At 41.1% G+C, this 25,569-nt stretch overlaps 1 protein-coding gene across 2 annotated transcripts in view; it reads left to right on the forward strand.

Moving 5' to 3' along the window:
• Window positions 1–266: 266 nt before the first annotated feature.
• Window positions 267–25,569, forward strand: part of rsf1b.1 (remodeling and spacing factor 1b, tandem duplicate 1) — a 38,712-nt gene continuing 13,409 nt past the window's right edge. Inside the window, exons 1-3 of one of the 2 annotated variants that reach the window (XM_024432075.2) lie at window positions 267–485; window positions 24,677–24,768; window positions 25,171–25,263. In XM_024432075.2, the coding sequence (XP_024287843.2) occupies window positions 335–485; window positions 24,677–24,768; window positions 25,171–25,263 (336 nt within the window). In that variant the 5' untranslated portion in view covers window positions 267–334. The remainder of the gene's footprint in view (window positions 486–24,676; window positions 24,769–25,170; window positions 25,264–25,569) is intronic. The other variant, XM_024432074.2, reaches the window with a different exon arrangement.

Consider the following 25,569-nt stretch of genomic DNA (forward strand, 5'->3'; position numbering starts at 1 on the left):
ATTGATACACTTGTCAATAGGCAGGCAGTGTATCACATTGTAGAAGTTATTCAAGCTACAAAATGGCAGCTGCGTCCGAGCCACTGTATGGCAGACTTACCATGTATTTCTTTGGGGCTAAATTGCCTAACTATGGAAGAATGTGAAACTGTTAACACCTTCATCAGTGACTAAATTATCACTGAAGGATCATTCCCCGCGCATACTCTTTACATTAGTAATTTTACTTTTTACCGCAAAGACCTCTGGGCTGCTATTTTCTTTTTCGCGGTGAATTGTGGGCAATCATTGGTCCTCCGAGCTTTTCGAGTCTGCTGCTCCACCATTGGAAAAGATGGCTGCCTCGGCTCCATCGGCGGGATTCTCCGATTTGTGCCCAAGCTACGCCGTGATATGCTCTTTTCTAGAGCGTTATGGAGCTTTGCTGGATCTACCGGAGCTCACATTTCCGCAGTTGGAGAGATATCTCCAAGACACATCTTCAGGTACAGTTTGAAAAGCGCGAGCTACTGTGGGGGACGTGCGACTCCACACCATTGCATAGTGTTCTGTGTCGTTTGTCCCAGCTAGCTAGTTGTTATTGTGTGTTTTCCAAACGTTTTCTATGCATTTTTGCTGTCCCAAATTCATACGAAAGATCCCTGGTGAGTCAGATACTTTGTTTTTGCACTGTTTAACTCCGAACTTTTCAAAGACTGAAAGACTTCGGTGTAATTTTTGGATTTTAAAAGGATTGAATTTATTTTCCAGCCTTTATCTGCCATGGACCGAATTGCACGATATCACATCCTACAGAAACTGCTTTGAGCTTTTGCGCAAAGATTAATTGCTGTTAACATTTGAAAGTATGGGGCACACCTGTTCTTCGGGTTATGACGTATGTTGTGATAAGGGCAATTGTCCATTTGTATTTACCGTTAAGTAATATTTTTTGCTGTGGTTCGCTCGCGCTGTATTGCGCACGCGCACACCTGGTCTTCCTGCTCAATGGACTCCTTCAGTAATTAAGCTCCAATTAGCTTGTATAGTAGCCACAAAGTCCAAATTGTCAACAAATCTTAATGGTTTAGGTATAAAATAAATTATGATTTCGATGCATCAAATAAATAAAAACATTTGGGTCCGATGTAGAGATTTGGAGGTCCCAGGCAGAGCACCCCCCCCCCCAATTGTTTTCATTTATAAGGAAGAGTAATTTAACTGTAAAAATGTATTACCTTTTAATGTGCCATGAACATGAACCAGTCACTTTTTGAAGTTATTTGCTGAGAGAAAAAATGTTACTATAGTACATTAATCCCAAAATAATTCTAGCATCTGAACAGTGCACTGTTCAACTGCCAACTTTCCTTCAATTCACAATTGACTGAAACTATCTCATTGGAGAAAGCATCAAATCAAATTTATTTATATAGCCCTTCATACATCAACTGATATCTCAAAGTGCTGTACAGAAACCCAGCCTAAAACCCCAAACAGCAAGCAATGCAGGTGTAGGAGCACGGTGGCTAGGAAAAGCTCCCTAGAAAGGCCAAAACCTAGGAAGAAACCTAGAGAGGAACCAGGCTATGTGGGGTGGCCAGTCCTCTTCTGGCTGTGCCGGGTGGAGATTATAACAGAACATGGCCAAGATGTTCAAATGTTCATAAATGACCAGACAGGATGACCACATCAGTGAATCAACCCACTCAGGTGACGCACCCCTTCCAGGGACGGCATGAGAGAGCCCCAGTAAGCCAGTGACTCAGCCCCTGTAATAGGGTTAGAGGCAGAGAATCCCAGTGGGAAGAGGGGAACCGGCCAGGCAGAGACAGCAAGGGCGGTTCGTTGCTCCAGAGCCTCTCCGTTCACCTTCCCACTCCTGGGCCAGACTACACTCAATCATATGACCCACTGAAGAGATAAGTCTTCAGTAAGGACTTAAAGGTTGAGACCGAGTTTGCGTCTCTGACATGGGTAGGCAGACCGTTCCATAAAAATTGAGCTCTATAGGAGAAAGCCCTGCCTCCAGCTGTTTGCTTAGAAATTCTAGGGACAATTAGGAGGCCTGCGTCTTCTGACCGTAGCGTACGTGTAGGTATGTACGGCAGGACCAAATCAGAGAGATAGGTAGGAGCAAGCCCATGTAATGCTTTGTAGGTTAGCAGTAAAACCTTGAAATCAGCCCTTGCTTTGACAGGAAGCCAGTGTAGAGAGGCTAGCACTGGTATGATCAAATTTTTTGGTTCTAGTCAGGATTCTAGCAGCCGTATTTAGCCCCAACTGAAGTTTATTTAGTGCTTTATCCGGGTAGCCGGAAAGTAGAGCATTGCAGTAGTCTAACCTAGAAGTGACAAAAGCATGGATTAATTTTTCTGCATCATTTTTGGACAGAAAGTTTCTGATTTTTGCAATGTTACGTAGATGGAAAAAAGCTGTCCTTGAAATGGTCTTGATATGCTCTTCAAAAGAGAGATCAGGGTCCAGAGTAACGCCGAGGTCCTTCACAGTTTTATTTGAGACGACTGTACAACCATTAAGATTAATTGTCAGATTCAACAGAAGATCTCTTTGTTTCTTGGGACCTAGAACAAGCATCTCTGTTTTGTCCGAGTTTAAAAGTAGAAAGTTTGCAGCCATCCACTTCCTAATCTAATTACACTTTTATTTGCCAATATTTACTGATACTGGCCATATTCAACGGGTGTTGAGCGTTTGTAAATTTTTCAGTTATTCTGCGCTCTGGCACACTGACTGAAATCGGAGTAGACAGCCGGAACGAATTTACCAGCTACGTCTATCGACAGTTTTGCAGTGAAATTAATATTCTATTGAAATAGATACTTGCATAGGAGTTTTTTTTTTTTTTTTGACATGTAGCTAGCTAAACATTAATTAGCCAGCCAGCTAACAGTTAGCTAGCTAACAGTTTCACTTTAACTTGAAATGAAAATGAATTTGACTAAATTAGAAATGTGTGAAATCTGACAATGTAGCTAAATAGATTCTCTTAGCCATATACATGGATGGACACTTCTCCCTCTGTCACCGATACCATGTTTGCCCTTAGTTTGAAGATGTTGTCCGGGGCCTTCTGTGTGTTCTCTTTTCGACTCCGTCTGCATGTTTGCAATCAAACGCCAGAATATTCTCCAGCTTCCTAGCTATCATAATCTTATTCCACTGATTTCAAAACTCGGCCCTCCAGATGGCGGAGAACAACACTTATGCAGTTTTACTACTTGATATCTTTCAAAAAAGCCACGTTAGAAAGGATTACCTACACATACTTGGCCAGCTCATATTATAGAGAGAAACATGCTACATGGCAGATCAATCCGAACTCATCTCTCAGCATTGTTAGCCCACTCGTTAGCTCAACATATCATGGCTAGCGGGAAGGTTGATGTTTTTTTCCATGGCTAAATCAACTTGGCTCATAATTTTAACTATTTTATTCATATTTACAGATTGCATACAAGTTTGTTAATTAAGGCACATGTAATTTCACATTCGAGAATATATTTCTGCCCCAAATTGTTTGTTGATTTAAATTGTTTACGTTCAAATGGAGCTCCTGTGAAGTAGTGACGCGCCACATATGCCTAGTTTCCTGAAACGGTTCACTATTGTGCAATATTTGCACATAATTTTTTTTTTTTTTAAATGTTCATGCTCTGTCAAGGTGTTGGGGATTATGGCTAGACAGCAATTTTCAAATCTTGCCATAGATTTTCAAGCAGATTTAAGTCAAAACGTTAATTTAGCCACTCAGGAACATTCAATGTCTTCTTGGTAAGTAACTCCAGTGTAGACTTGGCTTCGTGTTGTAGGTTTATTGTCCTGCTGAAAGGTGAATTCATCTCCCAGTGTCTGGTGGAAAGCACACTGAAGCAGGTTTTCCTCCATAATTTTGCCTGTGCTTAGCTCCATCCCGTTTTTTTTTCCTGAAAAACTTTCCAGTCTTTGCCAATGTCAAGTATACCTATGCCATGCTGCAGCCACTACCATGCTTGAAAATCAGTGTTGTTGGAATTCACCCAAACATAATGCTTTGGATTTATGCCAAGAAGTGTGTTCTTTTGCTGTTTTTTTCCCCAGTATTACTTTACACATGCATGTTTTGGAATATTTTTATTATGTGTATTTTCTCTGTAATTTAGGTAATTATTGTGGAGTTACTACAATGTTGTTGATCCATCCTCAGTTGTCTCCCATCACAGCCATTGAATTCTGTAGTTGGCCTCAGAGTGACATCCCTAAGCAGTTTCCTTCCTGTCCTGCAGCTCAAGGACAACTACATCTTTGAAGTGTCTGGGTGTTTCAATACATCATCCATAGCATAATTATGAACTTGTCCATGCTTAAAGGTCTGATTTATTAACTATCTACCAATCACTGCCCGGCTTTGAGGCTTTTAAAAAGCACCTCGTCTTTTGTAGTTGAATCTGTGCTTAAAAAAATCAGTACTTGATGGACCTTACGTATGTATGTATGTATGTATGTATGTATGTATATGGGACAGAGGAAGGTGTAGTCATACAAAAATCATGTCAACCACCAATTATTTCAAACAGTGAATCTGTATAACCTATGTGATTTGTTACGCCAAATTCGACTTCTGAACTAACTTATGCTTGCCTAAACAAAAGGGGTGAATACTTATGCAACTACTTTTTATTAATCACATTTTATTAATGGAATTTTCTTTTCACTTTGACATTATGGAATATTTTGTGTAGATCGATGACTGTAAAATGAATATCCATTTAAATCCTATTTTGTAACGCAACAAAATGTGAAAAAAATTCAAGAGGGTGTAGACTTTCTATAGGCACCGGACATGGGCTACACATGTCCGTTGCCTCGGTGTCGGTGGCACTATTATCAGCAGCACCTGAAATGTGTTATTTTACAGTATAATTACCCGTATATATTTTACATGGAAGTGAACAGGGCATATCCATTTATTTTTCGTATGTTATCAGGTTACCTTCAGACGAGTCCCGTGACTCTTGTGGTGGTAGAGCAAAATGGAGAACATCGTGTTCGTGAGGTTCTCATCTTTCCATAGAGGGGTCATAATAGTGTGCTCTGACGCTACAGATGTTTTCGTGAGAAGACCCGTATTCTGGATGTCTCCTGGTCTGACAAACACTGCTCTAGCTCGGTCGCCTTCCACCTCAGATGTGGAAGGTCAACATTGCCAGATGTGATGGATTGAGACGGAGCCCATGCAAAAAAACTTCTCAAGCTTAAACCGATGGATTTAGATTTTTTTTTTAATTATGCTTCGAGTGGTACATGTGGGGGCCTCAAAAATATGTGGGGGCCTTAAAAATATACAGTGGGGCAAAAAAGTATTTAGTCAGCCACCAATTGTGCAAGTTCTCCCACTTAAAGATGAGAGGCCTGTAACTTACATCATAGGTACACTTCAACTATGACAGACAAAATTAGAAACAAAATCCAGAAAATCACATTGTAGGATTTTTAATGAATTTGCAAATTATGGTGGAAAATAAGAATCACCTACAAACAAGCAAGATTTCTGGCTCTCACAGACCTGTAACTTCTTTGAGGCTCCTCTGTCCTCCACTCATTACCTGTATTAATGGCACCTGTTTGAACTTGTTATCAGTATAAAAGACACCTGTCCACAACCTCAAACAGTCACACTCCAAACTCCACTATGGCCAAGACCAAAGAGCTGTCAAAGGACACCAGAAACAAAATTGTAGACCTGCACCAGGCTGGGAAGACTGAATCTGCAATAGGTAAGCAGCTTGGTTTGAAGAAATCAACTGTGGGAGCAATTATTAGGAAATGGAAGACATACAAGACCACTGATAATCTCCCTCAATCTGGGGCTCCACACAAGATCTCACCCCGTGGGGTCAAAATGATCACAAGAACGGTGAGCAAAAATCCCAGAACCACACGGGGGGACCTAGTGAATGACCTGCAGAGAGCTGGGACCAAAGTAATAAAGCCTACCATCAGTAACACACTACGCCGCCAGGGACTCAAATCCTGCAGTGCCAGATGTCCCCCTGCTTAAGCCAGTACATGTCCAGGCCCGTCTGAAGTTTGCTAGAGAGCATTTGGATGATCCAGAAGAAGATTGGGAGAATGTCAAATGAAACCAAAATATAACTTTTTGGTAAAAACTAAACTCGTCGTGTTTGGAGGACAAAGAACACCATAGCTACTGTGAAGCATGTGGGTGGAAACATCATGCTTTTGGGCTGTTTTTCTGCAAAGGGACCAGGACGACTGATCCGTGTAAAAGGAAAGAATGGGGCCATGTATCGTGCGATTTTGAGTGAAAACCTCCTTCCATCAGCAAGGGCATTGAAGATGAAACGTGGCTGGGTCTTTCAGCGTGACAATGATCCCAAACGCACCGCCCAGGCAATGAAGGAGTGGCTTCGTAAGAAGCATTCCAAAGTCCTGGAGTGGCCTAGCCAGTCTCCAGATCTCAACCCCATAGAAAATCTTTGGAGGGAGTTGAAAGTCCGTGTTGCCCAGCAACAGCCCCAAAACATCACTGCTCTAGAGGAGATCTGCATGGAGGACTGGACCAAAATACCAGCAACAGTGTGTGAGAACCTTGTGAAGACTTACAGAAAACGTTTGACCTCTGTCATTGCCAACAAAGGGTATATAATTATATAACAAAGTATTGAGAAACTTTTGTTATTGACCAAATACTTATTTTCCACCGTAATTTGCAAATAAAATCATTAAAAATCCTACAATGTGATTTTCTGGATTTATTTTCCTCATTTTGTCTGTCATAGTTGAAGTGTACCTATGATGAAAATTGCAGGCCTCATCTTTTTAAGTGGGGGAACTTGCACAATTGGTGGCTGACTAAATACTTTTTTTGCCCGACTGTATGTTGTTGTGACCACACCACGTCTCGTTTAGCCATAAGGCATACGCCCCCGCCCCTCTTCTTACCAGAAAGATGTTTGTTTCTGTTGGCGCTATGCGTGAAGAAACCAGCTGGCTGCACTGATTCCGTTAGCGTCTCTCGAGTGAACCATGTTTCCGTGAAGCAAAGAACATTAGTCTCTGATGTCCCTCTGGAATGCTACCCTTGCTCAGATTTCATCAACCTTGTTGTCAAGAGACTGGACATTGGTGAGAAGTATGCTAGGGAGTGGTGCGCGATGTGCCCGTCTCCGGAGCCTTACCAGAAGACAGCTTCGTTTCCCTCTTTTACGACGTCTTTGTTTTGGGTCGCAGGCTGGGATCCATTCCGTTGTTCTGGGGGAAAGTCAAATTCCTGGTCGTACTGATGGTGAATTGACGTTGCTCTTATATTCAGTAGTTCTTCCCGACTGTATGTAATGAAACCTAAGATTACCTGGGTACCAATGTAAGAAATAACACGTTTAAAAAAACTTTAAAAACGGCATAGTTTCCTAGGAACGTGAAGCGAGGCGGCCATCTCTGTCGGTACTTACAAAGCATGTAGAGGTCTAATTTTTATCATAGGTACACTTCAACTGTGAGAGACGGAATCTAAAACGAAAATCACATTGTATGAGGTAATTAATTTGCATTTTATTGCATGACATAAGTATTTGATCACCTACCAACCAGTAAGAATTCTGGCTCTCACAGACCTGTTAGTTTTTCTTTAATTAAGAAGCCCTCCTGTTCTCCACTCATTACTTGTATTAACTGCACCTGTTTGAACTTGTTACCTGTATAAAAGACACCTGTCCACACACTTAATCAAACAGACTCCAACCTCTCCACAATGGCCAAGACCAGAGAGCTGTGTAAGGACACTAGGTTTAAAATTGTAGACCTGCACAAGGCTGGGATGGGCTACAATAGGCAAGCAGCTTGGTGAGAAGGCAACAACTGTTGGCGCAATTATTCGAAAATGGAAGAAGTTCAAGATGACGGTCAATCACCCTCGGTCTGGGGCTCCATGCAAGATCTCACCTCGTGGGGCATCAATGATCATGAGGAAGGTGAGGGATCAGCCCAGAACTACACGGCAGGACCTGGTCAATAACCTGAAGAGAGCTGGGACCACAGTCTCAAAGAAAACCATTAGTAACACACTACGCCGTCATGGATTAAAATCCTGCAGTGCACGCAAGGTCCCCCTGCTCAAGCCGGCGCATGTCCAGGCCAGTTTGAAGTTTGCCAATGACCATCTGGATGATCCAGAGGAGGAATGGGAGAAGGTCATGTGGTCTGATCAGACCAAAAAGCTCGATTTTTGTCTCAACTCCACTCGCTGTGTTTGGAGGAAGAAGAAGGATAAGTACAACCCCAAGAACACCATCCCAACCGTGAAGCATGGAGGTGGAAACATCATTCTTTGGGAATGCTTTTCTGCAAAGGGGACAGGACGACTGCACCGTATTGAGGGGAGGATGGATGGGGCATGTATCGCGAGATCTTGGCCAACAACCTCCTTCCCTCAGTAAGAGCATTGAAGATGGGTCATGGCTGGGTCTTCCAGCATGACAATGACCCGAAACACACAGCCACGGAAACTAAGGAGTGGCTCCGTAAGAAGCATCTCAAGGTCCTGGAGTGGTCTAGCCAGTCTCCAGGCCTGAACCCAATAGAAAATATTTGGAGGGAGCTGAAAGTCCGTATTGGCCATCGACAGAAAGGTTTCTGTACCAAATATTAAGTTCTGCTTTTCTGATGTATCAAATACTTATGTCATGCAGTAAAATGCAAATTAATTACTTAAAAATCATGCAATGTGATTTTCTGGATTTTTGTTGTAGATTCTGTCTCTCACAGTTGAAGTGTACAGACCTCTACATGCTTTGTATCAAATACTTGTTCTCCCCACTGTAGACTTGGCATTGATAGGGGCTCCCCTTTAGCACCTCGGACTCAGTGCCCGCCTGCAGGGAGAAGCTTTGTAGCGGGGCAGGGGAAAAAGAGGGAGGAGTGTTTGGGCTAGTCACATTAGAAGGGGTGGGAGATAAGGAAATGTTGGACGGGCAAGGAGGCATGGCTGAAAACCTGCAACATCGGCAGTGCATCAAATACTTGTTCTCCCCACTGTGTGTATATATATCCCAATCTGATCTTCCTTCCTGTTTTTTCGTGTATTTTTTTCTCTCTACTTATTGGTTTGGTGTAGGTTTTAATTTTGTTAATCTTTTTTTGGGCAAGTATAGTGGGTGCTCTTGGGTGTCTTTTAGGTCCCAGTTGTTGTTGCTAGTCAATTTAGTGGACAACCCCATAAGTGTTTTTCAGAACCCTTCTTAGAACCCCACAAGTGTTTTTCAGAACCCCTCTTAGAACCCCACCTGTAATTTTTTTTACAAATTAATAAAAAATGAAAAGTGGAAATATCTTGACTCAAATGTTCAACCCCTTTGTGATGGCAAGCCTTAAGTTCAATAGTAAAAATGTGCTTTTGTCAAGTTGCATGGACTCACTCTGTGTGCAATAATAATGTTTAACATACAATTATCTGTAAGGTCCCTCAGTCGAGCAGTGAATTTCAAGCACAGATTCAACTATGAACACCAGGGAGGGTTTTTTCATCCTTCCTAACTCATTGGCCAGAGACTAAGGAAATCGCTCAGTGATTTCACCATGAGGCCAATGGTGACACAAAACAGAGATTAATGACAGTGATGGAGAGTGGGACAAGAGAGACATGAGGATGGATCAACATTGTAGTTACTCCAAATACTAACCTAGACTAAACAAAAAATAATTGCCATGTGAAGTGTTGGTCCCATGTTTCATGAGCTGAAATAAAATATCCCAGAAATGCTCAAATCTTTTCAGCATTTCTGCACAAATTGGTTTACATTTGTTAGTGAGCATTTCTCCTTTGCCAAGACAATCCATTCAACTGACAGTTGTAGCATATCAGGAAGCTGATTAAACCGCATGATCATTACAGGTGCACCTTGTGCTGGTGACAAAAGGCCATACTAAATGTACATTTTTGTCACAATGCCACAGATGTCTCAAGTTTTGAGGTAGCACGCAATTGGCGTGCTGACTGCAGGAATATCCACCAGAGCGGTTGCCAGAGAATTGAATGTTCATTTATCAACCAACGTCGTTTTAGAGAATTTGGCAGTACATCCAACCGGCCTCACAACCGCAGACCATGTGTAATGGCTCCAGCCCAGGACATCCACATCTGGCTTCTTCACCTGCGGGATCGTCTGAGACCAGCCACCCGGACAGTTGGTGAAACTGGGTTTGCACAACTGAAGAATTCTCAGGGAAGCTCATCTCTATGCTCGTCATCCCCACCAGGGTCTTGACCAGTGCAGTTCGGCTACATGACCAACTTCAGTGGGCAAATATTAATCTTCGATGGCCACTGGCTTGCTGGAGAAGTGTGCTCTTCACTGATTAATTCTGGTTTCAACTGTACCAGGCAGATGGCAGACAGTGGCGTCGTGTGGGTGAGCGGTTTGCTGATGTCAATATTGTAAACCCCACCATGCGGCACTCTGTTATGGTATGGGCAGGCATAAGCTATGGACAACTAATATTAATTGCGTTTTATTGATGGAAATTTGAATGCGCAAAGAAACAGTGCTGAGATCCTGAGGCCCATTGTCGTGCCATTCATTCACCTCAATCACCTAATGTTTCAGCATGATAATGCACAGCCCAATTTCGCACGGATCTGAACACAATTCCTGCAAGCTGAAAATGTCCCAGTTCTTCCATGGCCTGCATACTCACCAGACGTCTCACCAATTGAGCTTGTTTGGGATGCTCTGGATCAACATGTACGACAGCATGTTCCAGTTCCCGCCAATATCCAGCAACTTCGCACAGCCATTGAAGAGGAGTGGGACAACATTTCACAGGCCACAATCAACAGCCTGATCAACTCTGAGATGTCGCGCTGCATGTGGCAAATGGTGGTCACAGCAGATACTGACTGGTTTTCTGATCCACACCCCTACCTTTTTTTGGTATCTTTGACCAACCGATGCATATCTGTATTCCCAGTCGTGAAATTCATAATTCAGTCAATTGAAATGAATTAATTCAGACCTAATGTACTTATATGAACTGTAACTAAGTAAAATCTTAAATTGTTGCAGATTTATATTTTTGTTTTGTTTAAATGACAGAGTGAAAAGAAGGAAGCCTGTAGAGAATAAAAATGGTTATCCTTTTTTAGATAAAACAATACTAAATACACTGCTCAAAAAAATAAAGGGAACACTTAAACAACACAATGTATCTCCAAGTCAATCACACTTCTGTGAAATCAAACTGTCCACTTAGGAAACAACACTGATTGACAAATTGCACAAGCTGTTGTGCAAATGGAATAGACAATAGGTGGAAATTATAGGCAATTAGCAAGACACCCCCAATAAAGGACTGGTTCTGCAGGTGATAACAGTTCCTATGCTTCTCAGTTCCTATGCTTCCTGGCTGATGTTTTGGTCACTTTTGAATGCTGGCGGTGCTTTCACTCTAATGGTAGCATGAGACAGAGTCTACAACACACATAAGTGGCTCAGGTAGTGCAGCTCATCCAGGATGGCACATCAATGCGAGCTGTGGCAAGGTTTGCTGTGTCTGTCAGCATAGTGTCCAGAGCATGGGGGCGCTACCAGGAGACAGGCCAGTACATCAGGAGACGTGGAGGAGGCCGTAGGAGGGCAACAACCCAGCAGCAGGACCGCTACCAGCAGCAGGACCGCTACCGCCTTTGTGCAAGGAGGAGGAGGAGCACTGCCAGAGCCCTGCAAAATTACCTCCAGCAGGCCACAAATGTGCATGTGTCTGCTCAAACGGTCAGAAACAGACTCCATGAGGGTGGTATGAGGGCCCGACGTCCACAGGTGGGGGTTGTGCTTACAGCCCAACACCATGCAGTATGTTTGGCATTTGCCAGAGAACACCAAGATTGGCAAATTCGCCATTAGGTACCGAGATGTGATCCTCAGACCCCTTGTGAGACCATATGCTGGTGCGGTTGGCCCTGGGTTCCTCCTAATGCAAGACAATGCTAGACCTCATGTGGCTGGAGTGTGCCAGCAGTTCCTGCAAGAGGAAGGCATTGATTCTATGGACTGGCCCGCCCGTTCCCCAGACCTGAATCCAATTGAGCACATTTGGGACATCATGTCTCGCTCCATCCACCAACGCCACGTTGCACCACAGACTGTCCAGGAGTTGGCGGATGCTTTAGTCCAGGTCTGGGAGGAGATCCCTCAGGAGACCATCCGCCACCTCATCAGGAGCATGCCCAGGCGTTGTAGGGAGGTCATACAGGCACGTGGAGGCCACACACACTACTGAGCCTCATTTTGACTTGTTTTAAGGACATTACATCAAAGTTGGAACAGCCTGTAGTGTGGTTTTCCACTTTAATTTTGAGTGTGACTCCAAATCCAGACCTCCATGAGTTGATACATTTGATTCCCTTTTATTTTTTTGAGCAGTGTATGTTCAGGGCAGCAAATAATTTATTAAAACATACTGTTTTACTATGAAGGTCTACATTACAGGGATGCAAACTAGTCACCTTTTGGCAAAATTTCTCAGTTTTGAATCTAAAATAGGTGGCCTATGTGATTCGTGTAGATCCGATGAGAAAAGTTTGGTGGGGCGCTTGGATCACTACTGGCTGTATCCAAGGCTCAGACGATCGTTCATATAACAGAATGCAGCACGCGACTGAAGAGACAACCAATTTGCCGATTTCCGCATCACCGTGCGCTTTGGAAAGACAGCGTGTAAAGTCAGTTTTCCGGTTACAGCAGCTCGTCCCCTGAACAATAACAAAGAGTTAGGTGAGAAGCCTGCCCACGGAGACCGGGGCGAGAAGGTGATGGCGCATACTTCATGAGCTGTAACTGAAAAACAACTGGCATTTGGAAAGTTTGAGATGAGGGAGAAAGTGTGGTGGAACAAGCATTGTTAAGTATCTTGCTAGCTGGATCGAATTCTCCGTTTGTTAGCCAGAGAAATGTTGAACAACATTAGCCAACTTCACAGATCAAGTAATTGAGTTTATGGTGTGAAAATTAGCTGGCTAATGAAGGCAGACAGCTAACGTTACAACATCAGGTGAGGTAACATTAGTAACCTAACCAATTCGCTATAGTATTAACTGGTATATGACTCCTTGCCGTTCCTCAAGTTATAACGCCTTAGGTGCTTACTGGACCCTGGCAATCTGTGAAATGTTAACTAGCTAACAAATATATTCCAAATAATATCCATAATGTCCACAGAAACATATCAAAAGTTTTTTATAATCAATCCTCAGGTTTTTAAAATATATATTCAATAATCTATCAAACGGGTGTGTAGGTTTTTCAATAACACCGGGAGAAACAATGGCCGCTTTACTCTGTAGCGCAAAAAAAAAGCCCCCACCTATCCACTTACGCAATGTGATCTTTCACGCTCATTTTTCAAAATACAAGCCTGAAACTATGTCTGAAGACTGACACCTTAGGGAAGCCATAGAAAAAGGAATATGGTTGATATCCCTTTAAATGGAGGATAGGCATGCATAGGAACAGAGAGGTTTCGAAATAAGAGGCACTTCCTGATTGGATTTTCCTCAGGTTTTCGCCTGCAATATCAGTTCTGTTATACTCACAGACAATATTTTTACAGTTTTGGAAACTTGAGTGTTTTCTATCCTAATATGACAATTGTATGCATATTCTAGTTTCTGGGGCTGAGAAATAGGCAGTTTCAAATGGGTACGTTTTTTAGCCAAAAACAAAAATACTGCCCCCTACACGCAAAAGGTTAACCTGTTGCGTCGAGCCATCCCGGATCCGGGATCATGAATACAGCCTCAAGCTCATTACCATAACGCAACGTTAACTATTCATGAAAATCGCAAATGAAATGAAATTAATATGCTAGCTCTCAAGCTTAGCTTTTTGTTAACAACACTGTCATCTCAGATTTTCAAAATATGCTTCTCAACCATTGCAAAATAAGCATTTGTGTAACAGCTAGCGCTGTTAGCGTAGCATGCTAGCGTTTAGCGTTTAGCATTTAGCGTTAGCATTAGCAGGCAACATTTTTACAAAAACCAGAACATCATTAAAATAAAATCATTACCTTTGAAGAACTTCAGATGTTTTCAATGAGGAGACTCTCAGTTAGATAGCAAATGCTCCGTTTTTCCTGAAAGATGATTTGTTTAGGAGAAATTGCTCCGTTTGGTGCGTCACGTTTGGCTACCAAAAAAAAACGGAAATTCAGTCTTCAAAACGTCAAACTTTTTTCCAAATTAACTCCATAATATCGACTGAAACATGGCAAAAGTTGTTTAGGACCAATCCTCAAGGTGTTTTTCACATATCTCTTCATGATATATTGTTCGTTGAAAGCCTCCTCTCTCCTCTCAATCAGTGGATGACTGCGTGCAGCTTGTAGATTACGCACCAATTTACACAAAGGACACTGGGCGGACCCGTGGTAAATGTAGTCTCTTATGGCCAATCTTCCAATGATATGCCTACAAATACGTCACAATGCTGCAGACACCTTGGAGAAACGATAGGAAGGGCAGGCTCATTCCTGGCGCATTCACAGCCATATAAGGAGACAATAGAAAACAGAGCTTCGAAAATTCTGCCCATTTCCTGTTTAAACTATCATCTTGGTTTCGCCTGTAGCATGAGTTCTGTGGCACTCACAGATAATATCTTTGCAGTTTTGGAAACCTTAGTTTTCTTTCCAAAGCTGGCAATTATATGCATAGTCGAGCATCTTTTCGTGACAAAATATTGCGCTTAAAACGGGCACGTTTTTTTATCCATAAATTAAAAGAGCGCCCCCTATATCCAAGAAGTTAATAAGCAAGTGGATTCGGGGATAACGTGTAGCTGGACCTGGCTTAAGCTGGAATCAACTATAGAGTTGAAAGGAACACTACAAACCTTCCCTCTTTCTCACTTTTTCAATACAGTGGATAAAAATGGGTATGCCAGGTGTACTCTGCCTGAAAGAGATCAATTATGCCAACAAAGGGTATCATGCTCTGCTGGCATGTTGTAGAACAGATGTCCACAGGCAGAATGTGTAATGTAATAATGTGTAGCCCAAAGATATTGCTTTTTTTGTGTTGAACATGACAGTAACACTTTTGTGTGTGAGTGAGGTAATACTCTTTTTTTTTATACTCAGTTATTTCTGCACACATGTAGCCTTGTGCACTTGATCGACGTCTACTGTAGTGGCCACTATAATAGAGCAAATATAGAATGCCTGTTTTGTTTCATTCTATTTCTACTTTTTTCCCCAAGTGCAATATTTCTATAAAAAAGGCTGTCATGGTAACTGCAATATTAGTTTATTGTTTATTTTCTCAAGACTGGAGTGTCATTCGCAGTAAAGTCTAGGCAACAAATAACATTGGATTGCTTTCTTAACATTTTTTAGCAGTTTGTTAGGTTCACTTTAACCTCCCTTATTTATTTTTACACAGAATGATCATGTAGATCATAATATTTTGTTGTTTAATTAGGTAACCTGCATTTCTCCCTAGCAGAGATTTGTTTTGTAGGTTTCAGTGTAAAAAAATAAGTGTCACCAGTTTGCATCCCTGACATTAACCTTAACAACACTCTGTAGGTTAGCACCATGGTGTAGCTGGAGGACAGCTAGTTTCCGTCTGTCCTCTGGGTACATTTTAATCCAAAACCGAGTAGGCTCATGGTTCCTTCCCCCTTCAATAGACTTACACAGTAATTATGACAACTTCCAGAGGATGTCCTCCAACCTATCAGAGCTCTTGCAGCCTGAACTGTTGTCCACCCCATCAAAGGATCAGAGAATGCGCATAAGCTACAGCTAGATAGCACCGTAGTTCATCAAAACTGGTGAGTAGTTGACTCTGAGCGAGACAATAGTTTAACAGTTTTGAACAAATGAATTTATTGAAAAATGAAGAAGTGCGAGGGAGAGAGATCTAGCTAAATGTATCTTATTTAGCTAGCGAATGCAGCTAGCTAGTTTAGCCTACTCAAACACCTGGCTCAGAGAGGGATGCCATGTTAGCTAGCTGTCTATAGATGTCTAACACTGGAACTCTTTCAAGTTAAGATAACCTTTTTGTTTTATTCATTTATTGCCACCGGGCCTGCCGGTGTAACTGCTAAATGGCTTGCTTGTAGCGGGTTTACTAACATGTCAGGTCAAGTAGCTATGTTGACTATGATGTTCTCTAATATGGTGACGACAATGTAGGCTGTGTGCAGCAATTATGATATGAAGGTTTGGCTTGGAAAGTCTTGTTTTTATTTTGCCTGGTCACAGACAACTGATGTGTTGTGCACTGAAGTCCCCAAGCATAGGGAAAAGGTGAGAGCACATAGATGCAAGAAGGAATACAACGAGCATAGTGATCATGCTGTTTATATGTGGCTGCTATGTAAGTAAACAGTGTTTGCATGTGATCAGGGGTGTATTCATTCGTCCAATTCTTCTGTTGAAAGATATTTCTTCAACTGGTATAAACACACCTGAATTTGTCCAATAGAAACTATTGGACTAATCAGCTAGATGTATGCAAGGCAATTTTAAATGGGTGTTATATTGAGCTGGGTGAATGGAATATGAATGACAGTCATCCAATATGCTGTAATAGAAATAAGGCCATGCTCATAACTAAATTGTCCTCCCTCATCTTAAACAATACCGACTGCCACTGATTCCAAAACCTGCATTTTGTTTGCAAGAAGGCACAAAAGTTCAACTGCAAAAAATGTGGCAAAGAAGTGAACTTCATGTCCTGAATAGAATGTGTTAGGTTTGGGGCAAACACATCACTGGTACCACTCAATATTTTAAAGGATGGTGGTTGCTGCATCATGTTATGAATATTCTTGTCATCGGCAAGGACGACAGAGGTTTTTTTTATTTATTTTTTATTAAAAAAAATGAATAGAGCTAAGAATAGGCTAAATCCTTGATGGGAAAACCTGTTTCCGTTTGCTTTCCAACAGACGCTGGGAGACCTTTCAGCAGGACAATAACCTAAAACACAAGGCCAAATCTGCGCTGGAGTTGCTTACCAAGAAGACGGTGAATGTTCCTGAGTGGCCTAGTTACAGTTTTGACTTAAATCGTCTTGAAAATCTATGGCACAACTTGAAAATGGCTGTCTAGCAATGATCAACAACCAACTTGACAGAGCTTGAATAATTTAAAAAGAATAGTGCAAATATTGTACAATCCAGGTGTGAAAAGCTCTTAGACTTACCAGAAAGACTCACAGCTGTAATCACTGCCAAAGGTGATTCTAACACCTGGAGGTGTGCATACCTATGTAAATGAGATTTCTGTATTTCATTTTCAATACATTTTCTTAATCTAAAAACATGTTCTCTTTGCCGTTATGGGGTATTGTGTGTGTGGGGGGGATAATATACCACTGAAAAATGATCTGTTTCTCTGGTTACTATTTATAGGTATGTGTTTGGGTACAACAATGTTTTTCTTGTTTATTTTATATAAACTACTGAAAACATTTCTCCCAAATTCCAAATAAAAGTATTGTCATTTAGAGCATTTATTTGCAGAAAATGACAACTGGTCAAAATTAAAAAAATATGCATTATTGTCAGACCTTGAATAATGCGAAGAAAATAAGTTGATATTCATTTTTAAACAATACTAATGATTTAATGTAGGAAGAGTTCAGAAATAAATATTTGGTAGAATAACCCTGATTTTCAATGACTACTTTCATTGGGAGAAATGTTTTCAGTAGTTTATAGAAATAAACAAAAATGTTCATTTTACCCAAACGCATACAGTGGGGCAAAAAATAATTGTCAGCCACCAATTGTGCAAGTTCTCCCACTTAAAAAGATGAGAGGCCTATAATTTTCTTCATAGGTGTACACTTCAACTATGACAGACAAAATGAGAATAAAAATCCATAAAATCACATTGTAGGATTTTTAATGAATTTATTTACAAATTATGGTGGAAAATAAGTATTTGGTCACCTACAAACAAGCAAGATTTCTGGCTCTCACAGACCTGTAACATCTTCTTTAAGAGGCTCCTCTGTCCTCCACCCGTTACCTGTATTAATGGCACCTGTTTGAACTTGTTATCAGTATAAAAGACACCTGTCCACAACCTCAAACAGTCACACTCCAAACTCCACTATGGCCAAGACCAAAGAGCTGTCAAAGGACACCAGAAACAAAATTGTAGACCTGCACCAGGCTGGGAAGACTGAATCTGCAATAGGTAAGCAGCTTGGTTTGAGGAAATCCACTGTGGGAGCAATTATTAGGAAATGGAAGACATACAAGACCACTGATAATCTCCCTCGATCTGGGACACCACACAGGATCTCACCCCATGGGGTCAAAATGATCACAAGAACGGTGAGCAAAAATCCCAGAACACACCTAGTGAAAGACCTGCAGAGAGCTGGGACCAAAGTATCAAAGCCTACCATCAGTAACACACTACACCGCCAGGGACTCAAATCCTGCAGTGCCAGACGTTCATTGCACAAAGCCTATTATTTGGCAGGGAATACTATTTGTAGATTCTACAGAAATTGGTCAATTAAGGGCAGTTCAAGGGGAGAGTCTGACCATGGAATTATGTTGTAGCGAACTCTGGGTAGCCCCGACAGGTCTCACTATGTGTTGGTTTAAGATTGCTTCTTCACGTTTCTCTATATCAAGTCCCTCGTGTTTACCCACCTCTTCATTGGCCTTACTGGCGGCATCCCACTTCTGACGCAACTGTCAAGCCAACACCTTAACCATTATGCCAAGTAATCCAAACCTCTTGGCGTAACGGTCAGTGTGTTGGCTTAACAATCGCGTCAGATCCCGTTTGCCCCAGAAGGCTACATTAGTGCTCACCAGTATAATGTCAAACATCGATAAAATGAATGCACAAGTAAGCTAGTTACCACTGGTAAAGTTGTATGTTCCGTTTAGGGACCGGGGAGAGAACCTCATAACTTCCAACAGTGGGAAGTTTGGTCCTGTGCAAAATGTTCGTCTTGGAGGCATATTTTATGTGGTTGAAATACTGTCTGCTTGCGTACAGTGCATTCGGAAAGTATTCAGCCCCCTTCACTTTTTCCACAGTTACGTTACAAACTTATTCTAAAATTGATAAAATAGTTCCCCCCCATCAATCTACACACACATAATGAGAAAGAATAAACTGTTTTTAGACATTTTTGCAAATTTATTCAAAGTAAAAAACTGATCACATATAAGTATTGACTCTTTACTCAGTACTTTGTTGAAGCCCCTTTGGCAGCGATTACAGCCTCTGGTCTCTTTGGGTATGACGCTGCAAGCTTGGCACACCTGTATTTGGGGAGTTTCTCTTATTCTTCTCTGCAAATCCTCTCAAGCTCTGTCAGGTTGGATGGGGAGCGTCACTGCATAGCTATTTTCAGGTCTCTCCAGAGATGTACGATCTGGTTCAAGTCCGTGCTCTGGCTGGGCCACTCAAGGACATTCAGAGACTTATCCCAAAGCCACTCCTATATTGTCTTGGCTGTGTGCTTAGGGTCGTAGTCCTGTTGGAAGGTTAACCTTCGCCCCAGTCTGAGGTCCTGTGCACTCTGGAGCAGGTTTTCATCAAGCATCTCTCTGTACTTTGCTCCGTTCGTCTTTCCATCGATCCTGACTAGTCACTAAGTCTCTGCCGCTGAAGAAATCTTCACCGCATGTTGCTGCCAGCACCATGCTTCACCGTAGGAATGGTGCCAGGTTTCCTCCAGATGTGATGCTTTGCATTCAGGCCAAAGAGTTCAATCTTGGTTTCATCAGACCAGAGGATCTATTTTCTTATGGTATTTCGGTCCTTTAGGTGCCTTTTTAGCAAACTCTAAGCGGACTGTCATGTGCCTTTTACTAAGGAGTGGCTTCCGTCTGGCTACTCCAACATAAAGACCTGATTGGTGGAGTGCTGTAGAGATGGTTTTCCTTCTGGAACGTTCTCCCATCTCCACAGAAGAACTCTAGAGCTCTGTCAGAGTGACCATCGGGTTATTGGTCACCTCCCCCGATTGCTCAGTTTGGCCAGGTGGCCAGCTCTAAGAGGAGTCTTGGTGGTTCCAAACTTCTTCCATTTTAAGAATGGAGGCCACTGTGTTCTTGGGGACCTTCGATGCTGCAGACATTTTTGGTACCCTTCCCCAGATCTGTGCCTCAACACAATCCTGTCTCAATTCCTTCAACCTCATGGCTTCATTTTTTTTTCTCTGATATGCACTGTCAACTTTGACCTTTTTATATAGACGGGTGTGTGCCTTTCCAAGTCATGTCCAATCATTTGAATTTACCACAGGTGGACTCCATGTAGTTGAAACATCTCAAGGATGATCAATGGAAACAGGTTGCACCTCTGCTCAGTTTCGAGTCTCATAGCAAAGGGTCTGAATACTTATACCTTATTTACATATCTGTTGTCTTATTTGTAAACCTGTTTTTGCTTTGTCATTATGGGTATTGTGTGTAGATTGAGGGAAATAATTTTATAATATGCCTGTAAAGTAACGAAAAGGGGAAGAGATCTGAATACTTTCTGAATGCACCATACGTGTCAAAGATAATACATTACGCGTTCACATTTTCTCAAGAAATGCTTAAAGAAATGTAATATTTCTTAACTCCTGTTCCCGTGACAAAATTTACATTTTGTGTAATTTCACTGCAAGAATTGCATCATTCTGCAGGAGTTAATATTATATTAGCTACATGTGAAAGGTTACAGACCTACAGTCAGTGTCCGTATTTCAGTTCCTATTACATTTAACCCATATGAACTTAAATATTCTGTTTATTCGTGGATACAGGGATACTCATGAGCAGGATATCAAAGGTGTATGTAAACAGCTTATCCCAAATAAGACCTTAAGAGGGATATGAGCTACTACCCACAATACTGTGCCCATGTAAACTGCCCCTAATTTACCCATTTACCCAAGTCTGCTTGAGCAAAGTGAGGTTTATAATCACTGATATTCAAATGGTATTCTGTCAAATAATTAGTAGGGCTCCGCCTTCTACTATGACAACATTTATTAAGTTTGTTTTGGTGTTCAGCGGGTTTTTTTTCTTTTTTTTCGTCTGTTCGAGCTAAACAAAAATCTTGAGGGCTTGTTGAAGTTTGGTAGCCGAAGCCTACACCCCTTCGTCGGTGATTGATCAACATTAGGGATTCTTGAAATGTGGGTTGTCATTCTATGACAGACGACTAGTTTTTATTACTTTTTTTTCACTCGAGAAATACTGCACCAAACATCTAACTTCTTGCGTCGAGCAATCCCGTATCCGGGAGCGTAATCATGGCCTCAAGCTCATTACCATAACGCAACTTTAACTATTCATGAAAATCGCAAATGAAATGAAAGAAATATATTCACTCACAAGCTTAGCCTTTTGTTAACAACACGGTCATCTCAGATTTTCAAAATATGCTTTTCAACCATAGCTACACAAGCATTTGTGTAAGAGTATTGATAGCTAGCATAGCATTAAGCCTAGCATTCAGCAGGCAACATTTTCACAAAAACAAGAAAAGCATTCAAATAAAATCATTTACCTTTGAAGAACTTCGGATGTTTTCAATGAGGAGACTCTCAGTTAGATAGCAAATGTTCAGTTTTTCCAAAAATATTATTTGTGTAGGAGAAATCGCTCCGTTTTGTTCATCACGTTTGGCTAAGAAAAAAACCCGAAAATTCAGTCATTCCAACGCGAACTTTTTTCCAAATTAACTCCATAATATCGACAAACATGCCAAACGTTGTTTAGAATCAATCCTCAAGGTGTTTTTCACATATCTATTCGATGATAAATCATTCATGGCAGTTGGGTTTCTCCTCGGAAGCAAATGGAAAAATACATGCAGCTGGAGATTACGCAATAATTTTGACGGAGGACACCAAGCGAGCACCTGGTAAATGTAGTCTCTTATGGTCAATCTTCCAATGATATGCCTACAAATACGTCACAATGCTGCAGACACCTTGGGGAAACGACAAAGTGTAAGCTCATTCCTGGCGCATTCACAGCCTTATAAGGAGACATTGGAACACAGCGCCTTCAAAATCTGGGGCATTTCCTGTTTGAAATTTCATCTTGGTTTCGCCTGTAGCATCAGTTCTGTGGCACTCACAGATAATATCTTTGCAGTTTTGGAAACGTTAGTGTTTTCTTTCCAAAGCTGTCAATTATATGCATAGTCGAGCATCTTTTCGTGACAAAATATCTTGGTTAAAACAGGAACGTTTTTTTATCCAAAAATTAAAAGAGCGCCCCCTATATCGAAGTTAAGTAAAAATAGCCTTTGATCAAAACATCACCCATAGTATTTTTACATTATTAAAATGCATACTGCACCAAACATCTTCAAGTAAAAATAGCCTTTGAATGATCAAAACGTCACCCATAGTATTTTTACGTTATTAAAATGCTCTGAATTTTTTATTGTACCCTTCCTCTCTAACTATCAGAAAGCCTGAAAGAACAGGCTGAGCTTATGTTAATGAGCTCGCCTTGACTGAAAGCTCTTTGAAATGCCCTTGTGGTCGTTGCCAGGTAACAATGTAAACAATGGGCCACATGTCATTGATGACAAGGTAAACAATGGACCACATGTCATTCTTACCCTAAATAGTATGCCTCAACCCATTTTTTTTTTTTTTTTGCAAAATGCTCTCATGTTCAGCAGGGTGGATCATAGACTGTTGGATATCAGACAAACCGCAGCAATACACAATTGCATTATTGTTGTTTTGTAACTAATTACAGAATACAGTTAGTTCACTGATACACTTCACAATAATTAGTCTGTCACCTTAGACGCTTTGATATGAATGTACACAAAAACAGCATACAATAAGTGTACTGGACAATTTATTGGTGCTGCTGCATTAGCATTTTACAAATGGCCATATGTTCAGAATTGTGTGTATTGATCAGACCTTTATTTGATCATTTACAATTGACCAGCATAGCCAAAATATTGATCAACATGAACACTCATGAGAAATTTGACTTTTTTCTCTTACAGCCATAAGCCTAATATAGGCACCTGGCTGCCATGCAGTGTGCAGGACCTGTTGATTCTTACCATTTTTAACACTCATCTCCCATCTGAATGCTTGAAAAAAAAAAACGACACAGCAACAAAATGTGATTATCATATTACGTAAAAGTGAATTACTTAGTCTTTAGGAAATGCAACCAATTACAGAAATTGATCAAGCGAGGAAGGGGAACCATGTACCTTGCTTTAATTAAGTATGCTTCAGTCAGCCACTTGGCTTCAGTCACCCCCAAGGTTGAAGCGGGATACAAATCCAGCTGTGGCGTCCTTGTCAGGGTTCTCACACTGGGCAGACGAGTCCTGAGATGGACAGCCCGCACAGCTTCCCCACATACGACGATGGATCAAGGGTGACCTCATTGAAGAGGAGATCCAGGAGCCTGTCCACGTAGCCTGTAATGTTTTTGAAAAGGGAAATGTTTGTTAAATGGGTAGTATATTTAATTTCCTTTTATTTAATGTTCTGAGTTACTGTTGTAGTGGTCTACTCATTCGATAATGTATTTTTGAAGTACTCAATTTGAAATATGCAATATTTGGTTGTGCACTTTTTTTTTTTTTTTTTTTTTACTTCTCAATGTTTGTATTTGGAAATGTTGGTATGCTCAATTGATGCAGATTTGAAATGAATAACTATGTTGGGTCTTTCTGCACAGGCTTCACAGCATATCCCCCCTTTGCCTTTGGGAAAGCTGATTTTTGTACCACGGCATTCCTGTTGCGGTGGTTGCCTGAGAAGCTGTGCAGACAGATGTTGAATTCTCTAAAATGCCTATCATTACTGCTTGATGATAGTGGAAAGACAAAAGGTGATAGAAAGTGAAATGACTGTTGGCTTGCTAGCTAAGTCACACCACAGATGAAAGGTTACCGGGGCGGCAGGGTAGCCTAGTGGTTAGAGCGTTGGACTAGTAACCGGAAGGTTGCAAGTCAGTTAACCCCCCAAGCTGACAAGGTACAAATCTGTCGTTCTGCCCCTGAACAGGCCATCATTGAAAATAAGAATTTGTTCTCAACTGACTTGCCTAGTCAAATAAAGGTAAAAAATAAATGTTAAAAAATACCAGTATCTTTGGTCTTACACTAGTAGCTATCTTACGGTCTGTAAACAAAACCAAAGCAAGGTATATATGTGATGACGGTTTTTAGGCGGTACATATTTAAATTAGTAAAGATAAGATGCTACCAAAGCCGGAAGTAAATCCTTGATAATGCCTGCCTCCTATATCTAAGTTTTGGACACTGGGGGAGGGGACCGGTAACTTTATGATCAAACTTGATCTTTTATTTTTAAGAGCTGCAGTCACTTTTCATACTTGGGCACCTTACTTTGAACTGGATTCATCCAAATATTGTCAACCTTGAAGAAAATAACATGATTTTGATTGTTTGGGACCAAAACACTCATGCGCAACCAGACAATTGATTGATTGGAGACCGCTTGAGTCAATTAAATAACATTTTCTAGGATTTTCTACCTGCAGCAAACCTAGTGGATAATGCTGGATATACCGGTCACACAAAACATAAACACTAAAAACAACTGGCCTTACCTATACAATATCTGAATGTGATGTGTTGTTGAGAAATTGTGCCATTATCCCACCTCTCCCCTCAGTTCCAAAGCTCTTGGTGGACCTTCATGTGAAGTTGCTGAGGAAGATTGGCAAGTCTGTGTCCGCAGACAGATGGGAGAAGTACATTGTGAAGGTAAATAGAGCTCAACAAGGCTGGTCATTTTTCTGCACACTCCGATACAGTTAGGCTTAACTTTATAGATGATTAAGCTGTACCCCTGCACACTGACTCAGTACCAGTACCCCCCTGTATATAGCCTCGTATTATTATTTTATTGTTACTTTTTATTCTTTTTTACTTTAGTTTATTTGGTAAATATTTTCTTAACTCTTCTTGAACTGCACTGTTGGTTAAGGCTTGTAAGCTCTGCACTTGTTGTATTCGGTGCATGTGACAAAGTTTGATTTGATTCAACTATCAATCTATTTAATTTGAATAAAAATACAGGCAGCAGCATAACTCTGGGCATTCTGAAAGATGGTTCTGTATATTTTAGAGGTTAACCAATGGCTGATGAAATGTGTTTCCTTACAGGTGTGCCATGAGTTCAACAGTACCTGGGCATGGGAACTTGAAAATAAAGGATACAAAGACATGTCTGTGGAGTGTAAGACTGGAATCCTCAAAGTAAGTGGCCAGTCTTTGTGATTAGTAGGCCTAACCTCTAGGGATGCACTGTTTATTTTCTATCAAATCTCAATATTGACATGTCCGTTATATTGCAAGAGTTTGCCATATACAGTGCATTCGGAAAGTATTCAGACCCCTTGACCTTTTCCACATTTTGTTACATTACAGCCTTATTCTAAAATTGTTTTAATTTTTAGCTACACAAAATACCCCATAATGTCAAAGCGAAAACAGGTTTCTAGAATGTTTTTTTAAATGTATTAAATTTTTATTAAAAACATACATTTTCATAAGTATTCAGAC

This window comes from Oncorhynchus tshawytscha, linkage group LG09 (assembly GCF_018296145.1).
Source record: "Oncorhynchus tshawytscha isolate Ot180627B linkage group LG09, Otsh_v2.0, whole genome shotgun sequence".
NCBI lineage: Eukaryota > Metazoa > Chordata > Actinopteri > Salmoniformes > Salmonidae > Oncorhynchus > Oncorhynchus tshawytscha.